The following is a 13,026-nucleotide window of genomic DNA, read 5'->3' as shown; positions in this document are numbered from 1 at the left end:
GTGCTATAGTCTATTGCAAAAAAGACGCATCTCATTCCTGCTTTTTTATTTTAAAGATCTGTTAAGTTTTAACTAAGCTCCTTTTAGCCGTTGTAGGCTACTTCAAGAGGAATCCTTTAATTCATTTATTGGTTAAAAAATGTTTGTCATATATTTGTATATTTCAGACTTGTATTTTAGTTGGAAATTGGCGTAAAGTTTTGATTTTCACTTAAAGAAGCTAATTGCATGTGATAATTACAAGTAGGTAACCACTTTGTATTCGTCCTTGCGCATTTAATAGCCTAATAATGCCATCTCGGTTATTACCAAATCTTGTATGTAATTTTGAGACAAATTAACGCTATCTTCATTTCAAAGTGTGTGTGTGTGTGCGTGTGTGTGTGTGTGTGTGCGTGTGTGTGCGTGCGTGCGTGCGTGCGTGCGTGCGTACTGAAAATTAAATAAACGAATGAAATGCTTATTTACAACAACTCATGACTTATTTGCAATTTAGACATGGATCATATTTTTCGTTTAACTGGCTCATTTAACCGTTCCTATAGCAGCTGCCACGTATATTGTTGAGACAGACAGTCGCCCTCTAATGTGTGAACAACGTGGCTGAGATGATTCCTGTCCAGCCAACACTCACCTTCCCTGAATGCGAAATTTTAGAAAGTAGGCCATTTTTCTATCTATAAGGCAGTGCGTGGTACAGTAGTTAATAAGATGCGGATTGATAGCCTATAGTCGGTTATCAGAACATTGCTATAAAAACAAAAATTACACGGGAACGAATTCAGTAACATAAAATATTGTGCTTTTTGCCTGAAATGTAGACCAGTGCTCAGTCTGACCTACAAGCTATTGACTTGGGCAGTAAAGATTTACAGCCTCCAAAGGTGAGAAAACTCTACTAAAAATAAAAAGGTGCTCACATGTAGGTGCACATTTCTCTGCGTCTGTGGTATCACATTAGAAAGGTAAAACAAAAATGACCCCTGAAAGTTAAAACACTATTTAGTTTGACACTAATCTTAACCTTATCAGTCTACACCCACACAGGTGAATGGATGACTGCCTTCATATATAGGTTAAACCGTAAACAATATTTAATTTTTTACTGCTACTCATGAAGGATTTGTTGTCGTATATGTGACCAAATGCAAGACTGTTTTTAGCTCTGCAGGAAAACAAGAGCCCACTGTGGAGGCATTTTACGCAGAATGTAGAAACATGTAGGCACGGTGAAGAGAGGTTATTTTCCTATGTCACGGTTTTACTCCAGCAGAAGGACAAAATAAACCATCTTGAGCTTTGGTTTTTGACCATTTAATGCCAATAGATAGGCCTATTGTCATCGCCAAAGCCTGGTAGAATTAAAGAAAGAAGAAAACAACTTCATTTAACATGTCTTAAAAAACGAGCACAGTCTGTGATGAAACCTCCTCTTCGGCTTTTAGCGGTGTTTTCTCGTCGGGTTTCCTGGCGTGAAGTGGCCGCTTTGGCCAGACTGCAACTTTCAACTTGACCTTGGCCTCCAGCCGCGTCTAATCCGTATGAGGAAGAGTGCAGCCAAATGTGGCATGCTTTTGGTATTTTAGTGGACACTGAACTGTCTATATTTGCTTGTTGTGGCAAATGTGAGGATGATTAATGTTGTTATAGGCTAATATGCCTTTTAAAAGTATCCAGAAGACAAAAAAAGAATCTGCAGTCATGCTTAAAATCCAGATAATTTAAGAACGTGATGGTACATTTTGTAAAAGTGTGCTCCTTTGACTGAAAGCGCAGCAAAGGTCCAATCTTTAGCTATAAAACCCAAATCCTTTTAAATCCACAGATCCGTAATAGTTGTTGTTTTACTCTTGGAGTAAGAGCGTGTGCAACCGAAATGGCACGCGTAATTACGCATCCTTTCCGCTGTAAAAAAATAAATACATAGGCTATATCATACAGTTTTTCTCACGCCATGCACTACACAGTCTATCAAATAAGCTGTTGTGATGCCACTGCACGACAGACTGAGTGAAACTGTGCTATCTTAACATTCCAATATAATAATCTTAGGAACAAATCCCCTAAGGGAATTCTTTGCATAAAACATACACTGATTTGCAGTACATATTCACGAGTATACAGCTTGATCTGCATTATCTGATGTCTAGACGTTTATCATCTCCTTTGCATATCACGTGTTTGGCCCTGGCCAATAACCTTGCGATCTTAATGTACTCAGGCGTGTTGGTATCGTTACTCTGCCCGAGTCCCTGTCTCTGTTCAGTCGAGGGGATTTTGAAAAAGAGTTGGTCTTCTCGATGTAGGGCATGCTATGACCGCTTCATTACTCCTCCATTCGCACTGGATTGACCCGGTGATGTTCCTCTACGACAACGGCTTGGATGAAAGAAGCAAGAACATGGAAGGATTTACTGGAGGAAATTTTGCTGCAAACCAGTGCAGGAATTTGTTAGCGCATCCAACCTCGCTGGCTCCGAGCACCACCTACGCTGCGAGTGAGGTGCCAGTATCTGGCATGGGGGAGCCTGGCAAACAGTGCAGTCCCTGTTCTGCCAGTCAGAGCTCGCCCAATGCATCTTTGCCTTATGGATATTTTGGCAGCAGTTATTATCCATGTAGGATGTCACACGGCAGCGTGAAGGCTTGCGCGCAGCCCTCTGGTTATGGCGATAAATACATGGACTCATCGGTCACTGGCGAGGAGTTCTCAACCAGGGCAAAGGAATTTGCGTTTTATCAGGGCTATTCCTCGGGTCCTTACCAGCCCAGCTACTTGGACGTCCCTGTCGTACCTGCGCTGAGTGCTCCATCTGAGCCAAGACATGAGTCTCTGCTGCCCATGGAGCCCTACCAGCCATGGGCCATCACCAATGGTTGGAGTGGTCAAGTTTACTGCACCAAGGAGCAGCCACAGTCAAATCCTCTGTGGAAATCCTCGTTACAAGGTCTTTTTTTTATTTATTGTTTTATCACAGAAATATACAATGTTCATGGGAATGTGCAGTGAAACTCAAACAAATATGTGCATGTAATGTCCAATGTAAGCTGTTTTTCCACTGTTGATATTTAATAATGCGCCTGAAAATTTAAAATACATTTTCGTTTTCTGTTTGATGAAGCCGAGCAGTTCAAATGTGATACTTAATTTGTTTCCCTCCACAGACACAATATCTGGTGGAGACAGCTCTGTCCGCCGTGGGAGAAAGAAGCGCGTACCATACACCAAGGTGCAGCTCAAAGAACTGGAAAGGGAGTACGCCGCCAATAAATTCATCACCAAGGACAAAAGGAGGAGGATATCCGCGCAGACAAATCTGACAGAGAGACAAGTGACAATCTGGTTTCAGAACAGGCGCGTAAAGGAGAAGAAAGTCGTCACTAAATTCAAGAGCTCCAGTTAGCTCTGGAGATACTGAAACAGGAGGTGAAGGGCCTTCATCTAAAAAAAAAAACTGTGCTATAATTTATTACTTTATGAACGGGTTCTTTGTCGCCAGAGCGGCTCTGTTTCGACCTACACATTTCCTTCCTGACGTTTTAATTGGAACCAGTCGATGCGGCCTGTTGACAGAAGATCGGAAATGGTTTGCAACATGTTGACTAAGGCGATTCTACGATGGATGCATGCTCTCCTTAAAATATTCAACAAGCAATAAGACATTCGGCCTTAAAAGGCACGAGACACCCCCGAGCAATCCTGCGCTTTTATTCCACTTAATCTAATCCAGAATTTAAGACTGAATCAGTTACTATATTCGTCTTTAGACAGTGATGCAGTGGTAACAAATAGGTGGCCATAAACTTTTAGTCGCCTTCACTTAAACCTTCAGTCTGTGATCATTACAATGAAAACAGGCCAAGATTAACACATACATAACAGAAAATTATTTTTGAAAATTATATTTCCAGCAGCGCCTTTCATTCAGAGAAAAAAATAAAATATCTGTAGGCCTACTCTGTCCTTGCAGAGGCAATAGAGCCTACAACACTTCTTAATTCAGTTATTTAGATAAACTTCATTTCACAGTTTGAAAAACTGAGTTTACACTTCATCCCTGCTTTCCGTTTGAAATAAGTCTCTGTTGTTTAATCGGCCACTATCTGATAAAACGCGTGAAACTAGATTGAGCATTTCATTAGGTTTGTCCATGTCACTGTCCCTTTTTCTAAACACAGGGTTTTACTCTGAATAAAACTGACCTATGCAATTTCCGCTTGTCGGTCAAGAAGAGTACTGAAAACGTAAGAATATTTAAACTTGTAAATACTGTCTATTCTCCCTTTTATGACTGCAATAGCCAAAGTTTTTGACAATAAATGTTTGAGAGAAGCAATGTGATCTTGTCATTTTGATTCATATTTTTTGGTAAGCCTACAAATTGGACATGGGGGCTTGATTGATAAAGGTTAGGGTTTACAAATCCCCTTTTTTTTTAAGATTATTTTTTTGGGGGCTTTTTTCCCCCCTTTATTTCAGAGTGACAGTGGATAGACAGGAAAGGTGGGAGAGAGATGGGGGATGACACGCAGCAAAGGGCAGCAGGTCGGATTCAAACCCGGGCCGCTGCAAAGGCCTCAGCCAACATGGGGCGAACGCTCTTGAATACAGTATATTACCTGTGTGTGTGTGTGTGTGTGTGTGTGTGTGTGTGTGTGTGTGTGTGTGTGTGTGTGTGTGTGTGTGTGTGTGTGTAGGCCAGGCCTGTATGAGCTCAGAGTCTCTGTGGGCTTCAGTCATTAAGAGTTTATGTCGCCATCTAGTGGCATAGCTCTGTCAGCACAGTGTGTGTGTGTGTGTGTGTGTGTGTGTGTGTGTGTGTGTGACCTTTTGTACCTGACCTATAATAAAAAGTGTCATGTTTCAACTTTAACAATTAAGGTAAGTACTCAAAGCCTTATTTCTTCAGTGATAAGATTATACAAATATTTTAGGGCTACAGAAAAAAACATGATATTGTAGTATTGACTGAAGTCATTGTACAGCTCCAAGCCCATGATAATGATTTATAAATATTGTTGTTATTGTTATATTGTATTTTTGATACACAGCCATTTGTCGATGCTAATTCTTCTTTCTTAATGTTAAAATTCGTTCAAAAAAGAATGAAAATGTATCAGTTTCCATTCATGTTTCATCATGTTTTCCTTGCATATGCACGTGCAAACCTTGCCTGTTGCACTTTTTTGTTGAGTGCAATTCAAAATTGTGTTACTAAAATGTCTGTTAATTTTTTTAAAGAAAACATCCTGTTCATGCACATATTTATTAATTTATAGAGGGCTACTCAATCGAAAAATCCAAATGTTAAAGGTGTTGTCTGTTCACGTAAATTCATCAAATCCTCAAATGACCTGTTCTTCAGGAAGAAGTAGACTCAGGTGTTTTCATTTTCTGTTAAAGAACGACGATTATGTCTATCTCATTTTGGAACAAAAACCTAAAACTGAAAATCGACTTGTAAAAGCTGGATTTAAACAAAACCTTATGATATGAAAAGTGTGTGAGAGGCCTGTTAATCCGCCGTCCAAACAAACCCTCGCCTATTTCGCAACTCTCTTCTTTAGTTGTCAGTGGGCCTATTGATATTTGTCCTTCTTTAATGAATTGTATTATGGCGTTAACATGATCCACATGATCTTATAACAATCACATATCGACATACACATCAGCTCCATTTAAATTATTGTCGGAACCAACACACAATTGATTTAAATTATTTCCGATTTCTTAATTAAAACTGATATATTAAATCCAAAACCGGGGCACTGCACTGACCTCCAAAATGTCCAATTCATCCCTTACTAACAATAGCAGGCAAGTTTGTCGTCTTGCTCAAGATAAAGAGGGCCAGGCTACTGATACATGCCTTCCAATACAGGTAATACTTTAGGAAAGTTGAAATAGTTTTCTAAGCATTTGGACTACTTTAACTGATTCACTGTTTAGGAATGATGGCGCTCATGTTGATGATTTTCTTCTACCTTGTTGAGATGGAGTCATTTTTGGAAACCTTCTGCATGCACAATGAGGTGTCTCCTACTGATCAGTGTCATTGCTCCCCCTAACAGCCAAACAGGTTAATGCACCTCACTCCAAAAAGTCCCGTATGTAGGCCTGAAGGGTGCCTCTGTATTAATCAGTAACGGCACTAATACTAGCCAAATAACTAATATATTGAATGCTAAATAAAATTATAATTTATATATATATATATTGTATATTTTATATGGACATCACAGTAAAATTGTAACGTACATTTATGCACAAGGACCTGTGTTTAGTGTTTGTAGCTAGACTAATTTACATCACCTGTCCACAAGAGCCTTTGTTTAGTTTGTTTTTAAAGTTTAAATAAAAGAAAACAAAGTTAATTAACAAACACATCCACCAACAGGCTACTTCCACAGAGGTACAGACGAAAATGCATCGACAAAGTGCAGGTGTGTCTACAGAGGTATTAGGTGTGAGAACAATGTTGTTTCTCATAAAGCCATGTGTTACCTCTATTAAAACTTGCTTGCTGTGTTTGAGTGGTGTAGAACGTTGTGCAATGAGCATCAGACAAAAACGAATTAGGGATATGGAAAAATACATTTGAGGAAAATCCAAATCTTTCCCGAACAAATACATAAGAACACTAATAGGACATAGTTATTCCTCCTTCCAAACAGCACAATCAAATGCATATAATTTCCATTTGTCTCCGGCTACTGCATTTTATTTAAATGTTTTTCCCCCCACATTTGTTGCATTACACCATGTATTGCAACTGTAATACATTTTCAGTGTATAGCTATTGCCAAGATATGATATAACAAAACTGCATTAGTCAATATTACAACATAGCTGGAAAATATTCAGACATTCAGACGTGAAGTGAAGAGTCAGACCCCCCCCCCTGCATATTAAACCAGCTGCCTTTTGCAGTCCTATCACATCTGCTTGACAGCCAGATATTCGTGGATGAATGCGAGGTTAAATTTGTGAATCCAGAAAGTTGTATTAGCTTTTTACGTCTTTGTGTTTTACAGCAGCCTTAGCTGTAAACAATCCACTACTTCCTAAAAAGACCCCCTCCCTCCCTTCATACTAACAAGGTTGCATTCATTACACTAAAAGAGACGTTTCAGTTCGCAGTATTCATGTGTGCATGCTTCCTCTTTGTAAACACTCTCAAATAATACAAGTAAAAAAGGGTGATATAGAGAATTTGTTTGGTTTCTTCTTTGAAGGCATAATCCGTGAACAGAGTCACACAGGACGGAAACCTGATGTCACTGTCTTACTGATTTACAACTGCTTTACTAAATTTAAATGAACAGTGTTCTGATTTACAGCAGTAATGTTTACAAACATTGAAATAAGTTGAAATAAAATGCACGTTTCACCTATTGCTCAAACTCTTAAATTATATAAAAGTATCTGTACTTTATTTAGCACAAACCTTGAACCTTGGACCTTAAACTGTAAATCTTAACCGGCATATTTGACTAAAATATTATAAAATGGCCCCTTGTGAAATTGACTCAGGAACCAGGAAAGGCAGGAGGCGCACACAGATTTTCAGGCAGTTAAGTTAAACCACAGTCCTCCTAAAGTGTCGAAGGAAAATTCAGGGAAACCAAGAAAACATGTTATTTATTTTTTAAATGCCCTTAACATGCCTCCTAAAACAGCCACATCATTCACCAGTGACTTTTTATACCTTCAGCTTTTGCATTTTCTGCTAGACTGAAATAAATAATTCATTCTTCTGAGGACTTGTGCTGCAGCCATAAGGCCACAGGTTTTTTTTCCCCTCCAAGTGTATTGCGTCTGAACCTTTCAAGGCAACTAAGAAACAATCATCCAGCCTTGACTTTCATGTAATTGAATGTCAACAAAATATTTTGGTGTATACAATTTATTTAATTTACCGTTTTTAATCAAAGTATTAACCCATCGTTTAAGCTGACATTATAATAGACGTTTCTTATTTGGATTTATTAATAATTTAGGCAGACGTGGATCTATGGGAAAGGAGAAATTAAAATATAATGGAAATGTACTTTTTGCGCATTTGGTTTCCTTATTATGACAACTGGCTGGAGGTCAAGGTTTGTTTATATACAGCCAGCATGCGTACCAGCTACTCGATACCAATGAAAACGGTCTCACTTAGTGGATCAATACGCATCTGCTGGCTCAGGTTAAACCGTGTTAAACCAATTTTTTTTGTGGATGAAATTGTTTGAAAACTGTGTGGTAAGAAGTAGAAGAATATCCTGCAGCCTCTGCCTAAAGGCTGAAGCTGCGCATGAATAATTAACAAAAGAATCAAAATAGGAATTGTCAAGATTATCATGTAACACTATATTAATTTGCCAAACAAATAACAGTTTCACATATAAGAACTCACCGTTGAAGTCAAACAGCAAACCACCTGGGCAGAGTCAAATATTACACATCTCATAATGCTTCCCTGCACATGACAAATCCACAGGCATTGATGTATGAAAATGGAATTTGGACTAAATTCTAAAATTGGCTGCAGAACAAGATATGTGACATATGTGTCCACTTACTCAGCAGTGATGACAAATGAAAATGGATTGGAGTGTGGGAAATAGCCCATGTTCAAAGGTTTATATTGGGCGTTGCAAAGAGAACAGGCGATGCAAAGACTGGAGCCCCTTTGGAAAATACTCTTTATTATTCGTAGCCTATAAACAATGTCTGTATGTTTACATTCGACGTTAAACGCCTGGTATGTCAGCTGATCAGCCTTATATGAACTTCATTCAAGCTTCTGCTTCTGGCCCTCTTACAAACTTTTACTCGTACAAACAGACACAATCAGCATGCACTTAAACATAAATCTGTCCACGGTGGAGGCTGCAACAGGTCAAGCTAGCATGCTTTTAATAATCCTGAAAAAAAAACACTGGTTCAAACAAACACATAGCAACCATAAGAGAGATAACCAAGTCATGTATTTACAGGCCTTTGTCTTTCTGTCTCCGGGTCCAAACTGGACTGATGCCTGACAGAAGTGCAGCATGACTCGCATTGCTCCGCCGCTTGTGGACTAGATGAGTCTATATATAACCAGAGGAGCGATATTAAATTCACACAGAGAGACGACGAATCCATACCTGCCATGTGTTCAATTGTGAAATCGTTCAAAATAGATTCAATGGATTAAAATAGCTTCCAAAAATAATTGACGCATGTGCAGTACATGCCCTAATTTTCTTAGAATAAGACCTGACATATAAAACTCAACAAGTTCTCTATGTTAGCCTATGAAATGTTGTTTGTGCCACAATGATTAAGCCCCACGTGCATACTAAAGTCTAAATTCTGTTGCCTTGGTCTAAAAATGTCTTTCAAATGTTTCAGACGGCTCAGAGGTTAAGGTTAGGGTTATTTAAAAACGATCCTAAAGGTAAAAACTGGCAGGTTAAGCAGCGTGGCGTGAAATTGGATGTAATTATGTATTTGTGTAGTACCCGGCTTGTAATGTGATAATTTTAGAAACTAATGCTCTTCAATGAAAAAGAACCCGTGTTTAAAATATTTTTCAAAATAGCCTAAATTGTGTCTGAGCAAAATTCCTTCTCAGTATTTTTCCTTTCCCATGAAGCCAAAGGTCTACTTTACAAACTCATTGACTCATAGCTACACATCGAGGCGTAGGCTATCTGTCATTTTGTGCCAGTGGTCACATGGCTTTGGCCCTCAGGAATGGATGGAGATGGATCCCCACGTCAGCTTGTACGTCTAAGGATTTCTGCTCCACCAGTCTGCCTCAAAGTGGCTGGAGCGCAGCGCCGCGAAGGAGCTATGAAAGGATTATTATAGGACGTTTCCAACAGCAGAATATGGATTTTGATGAGCGGATCTCCGGCTCTAATATGTATTTACCGAGCTGCACTTACTACGTCTCCGGAGCAGACTTCTCGGGTCTCCCTCATTATTTAACCCAGAGCCAGTCCTCTTGTCCCATGACATACCCCTACCAGTCCTCTGCCCTGCCACAGGTCCCGTCCGTGAGAGATGTGGCTTTCAGAGACTATGGGATTGACACTTCCAGTAAATGGCACCACAGCAGGGGGAGCCTGTCACACTGCTACCCTGAGGACATCGTGCACAGAGACGGCTGGACGAGCCCGAGTTCACGGGGGGGAGAGATCCTGGTGAAAGGCAGCTCCAACGCCAGCCACTCCAGCTCCTCCAGCAACCCGACTTCTGGCTTCTATGGCAGCGTTGGCAGGAACGGCGTCCTGCCGCAGGCGTTCGACCAGTTCTTCGACACTGCCTACGGGAGCGCAGAAAGCAGCACAACGCCAACAGCACAAGCAGCAGACTCGGACAGACACGACGCCAAAACAAGTCCCGCTCCGGCTCCTCCGGGCTCGGACACGGCGGAGAGCTGCAGCCCCAAGTCGTCCTCCGGCCACTGCGAGGAGAAACAGAGCAGAAGCAGCAGTGAGTAGCCCTGCTGAACGCAAGAAGGAGAACAATCTAACGCTTTGCTCTTAAAGCTTTTTATATGCTGTTTTATAAGCACGTAAGGTTTATGGAGGGCCTGCAGATTTACCCTATGACAAAACTATGTTATAAACTACAAGATCACGTGCTTGGGATTGAAATTGGCCGTGAAGAGTTTGGCGTTAAGCTTCTTCCAAGATTTCAAACAACATCTCAACTTTTATTCTGCATGTGTGCGCTTAAATCTCTTTCTATGGTTTGCCTGTAAACTTCATTTATATGGCAAATAACATTTATGAAATTCTATTAAAATAAAAATCTAAACACTGTAGATACATCTTATATCCCCCATATTTATGTCCATGGGTACAATTGTATATTGTATAACTGTATATTTTTGGATTTATGATTTGATTTATTTTGAGTGGGCTGCTGAGGCACTTTGATGTGACTTTGGAGCAGATTTATGCTAAAACCCTGCTCCTTTCTCAAAGATAAATATTTACAAATTCACAGGATTTGTAAGGATTTAATTCAACGACTGCTTTTCATGGAATTAGCTCTCACTGACACCACTGCTCTTTACGCACAGTGAAATCAAAAGCGGACAATACAAGCATATCAGATACACGATACTCGTGACTGTTTGGTTTAGGCCCACACCCTCACTCTTAAAAGCCAGCCGGTATGGTTTTACAGATTTCAACAAGTTTTCACAACTTCCGACATGCAGTCCCTTCATGCCTAACACGTTCCACTATCAAGTCGAGTCTTTTGTTTACAAATCTCGGTCCTGTAGGTCTGAGAGCGAGCAGGGAAACATTTGAACTCCATGTAGATGACCACGGCTGCTTCAAAGCAGGAAATTATTTCATGTTGTTGTACTGTGTCTATAATATCTCATTTGGTGACCTTTTGCCTTTTTATTATCTTATCTTTCAGGTGGCCAGAGGACGCGCAAGAAGAGATGTCCATATTCAAAGTATCAGATCCGGGAACTGGAGAGGGAATTCTTTTTCAGCGTTTACATCAACAAAGAGAAGCGCATGCAGCTCTCACGGATGCTCAATCTGACAGATCGCCAGGTCAAAATCTGGTTTCAGAACAGGAGGATGAAGGAGAAGAAACTGAACAGAGACCGTTTACAGTACTACACCACAACCCCCCTGCTATAAACACTGAACAAAGACTGTCACTGACATGCAGCCATTCACCCATCATCAAGACACATCTACATGTTACATGACGAGTGTTTAACGTGCTAGAATTCATAAAGAATTCTACTATTTATACAACGGGGGCATTATTATTATTATTGTTATTATTATTATTATTATTATTATTATTATTATTATTATTATTATTATTATTATTACTATTATTATTTAGGCCTGTTATTGGCCTGCTTGCCCGACCAATCAACAATTTTCCAAAGTTAAGTGGTTGCGTGTATGGTGTGCTTATCAGAAAGCCAGATGTGTCTGATTTCCTTTTGTATTATTTAATATGCACGGAGATTACTGTACTGCAATTCAAAACTTTTTTTTTCTTCCTTAAATTCTTTAGAATTTAAATTGTTTTCCCAAATGTAAGCACGCAACTTTTATGGTCAGTAATCTTAACATCAAACTCTTGGTGTTTTCTTCTTTCTATTAATATTTTAACTTTATTGTTCAAATACAACTCCGGTGACTGTAACCCTATTTTGTGTGTTTTGAAATTAATATCAGATCTCAGCTGGCACTTTTGGCGGTTATCAGAAGCCTCCAAAATTACCGGTCAATGTTGCATAGTTAAAGGATGATTAACTCTAATACCAATTAATCCATTTCAAGCATTTTGAGTCAGTGATATCAGTGATATGTAACATCTGCGCTTGACCCTCAGGCGCTTTGTTGAGCTCTTGGCCGTAAAATTGGATTATTCCCGAACTTCATCCACAAGTCCAAACGCTGATAAGAGAGCAAAACGCCCAAATGAAACATAACCCCATATTCAGTTTTATATGCCAGCACGTGGATCGTATCAGATGATTGATATGTCGGTCTGACGCTTTTTATTCCCTCATGGCTGGAAATGGGATCCGCTGCAGTTATTGTTTGATATCCATTACAAAGGGTTCATTCATTTCTGGGGCGATGAGGAGAGGCTGATTTCTGACCTAACATGCCTGTTACAGCCTTACTGAAACAATCTTGACACTTGTTTGAATGCATATAGATGTAACAGGCCGCCTCTTTCAAAATGACATGAATCTATTTGTGTGATTATGCTCTCATCAAAGTAGTTTCTGAAAGACTTTATTAATTTCATCCACTGAAAGTCTGCTGACCCATCAGGCTGTGACATTGGGGTAAACAAAGGGCAGACGAACTGCAGATCACTATTACAATCATCGCTATGGTCAATTTAATTAGCATTTGGAGTGGTTTAATCCAAATATCATACATCAGTTATCAATACCAAATATGAATTTAGGCCTGAGGATTTATGTTGCGCCTGCAAAGGAAGGTCAAATGAAGCATTCCCACATACAAAGATGGGTAAAA

General features: G+C 39.7%; 2 protein-coding genes across 2 annotated transcripts; both read left to right on the top strand.

Moving 5' to 3' along the window:
* The first annotated feature begins 2,260 nt into the window (after positions 1–2,260).
* On the top strand, positions 2,261–4,269 carry hoxa13b (homeobox A13b). The gene is made up of 2 exons (XM_078251881.1): positions 2,261–2,948; positions 3,166–4,269. The coding sequence occupies exons 1-2, from the start codon at positions 2,315–2,317 to the stop codon at positions 3,402–3,404; spliced, it is 873 nt and encodes a 290-aa protein (XP_078108007.1). The 5' UTR covers positions 2,261–2,314; the 3' UTR covers positions 3,405–4,269.
* A 5,598-nt stretch (positions 4,270–9,867) lies between these two features.
* Positions 9,868–11,652, top strand: hoxa11b (homeobox A11b). Its single transcript, XM_078251880.1, has 2 exons — positions 9,868–10,474; positions 11,420–11,652. The coding sequence occupies exons 1-2, from the start codon at positions 9,868–9,870 to the stop codon at positions 11,650–11,652; spliced, it is 840 nt and encodes a 279-aa protein (XP_078108006.1).
* The last annotated feature ends 1,374 nt before the right edge of the window (positions 11,653–13,026 follow it).

This window comes from Sander vitreus, chromosome 6, assembly GCF_031162955.1.
Source record: "Sander vitreus isolate 19-12246 chromosome 6, sanVit1, whole genome shotgun sequence".
NCBI lineage: Eukaryota > Metazoa > Chordata > Actinopteri > Perciformes > Percidae > Sander > Sander vitreus.
The sequence above is the reverse complement of the archived record's forward strand: the minus strand, read 5'-3'. Positions and strand labels throughout refer to the sequence as shown.

Bases quoted from the DNA above. Each gene is read 5' to 3' on its own strand.
- hoxa11b (XM_078251880.1), top strand. From the start codon at position 9,868: ATGGATTTTGATGAGCGGATCTCCGGCTCTAATATGTATTTACCGAGC. The intron at 10,475-11,419 runs GTGAGTAGCCCT...CTTATCTTTCAG, and splicing joins GAAACAGAGCAGAAGCAGCA to GTGGCCAGAGGACGCGCAAG.
- hoxa13b (XM_078251881.1), top strand. From the start codon at position 2,315: ATGACCGCTTCATTACTCCTCCATTCGCACTGGATTGACCCGGTGATG. The intron at 2,949-3,165 runs GTCTTTTTTTTA...TTCCCTCCACAG, and splicing joins GTGGAAATCCTCGTTACAAG to ACACAATATCTGGTGGAGAC.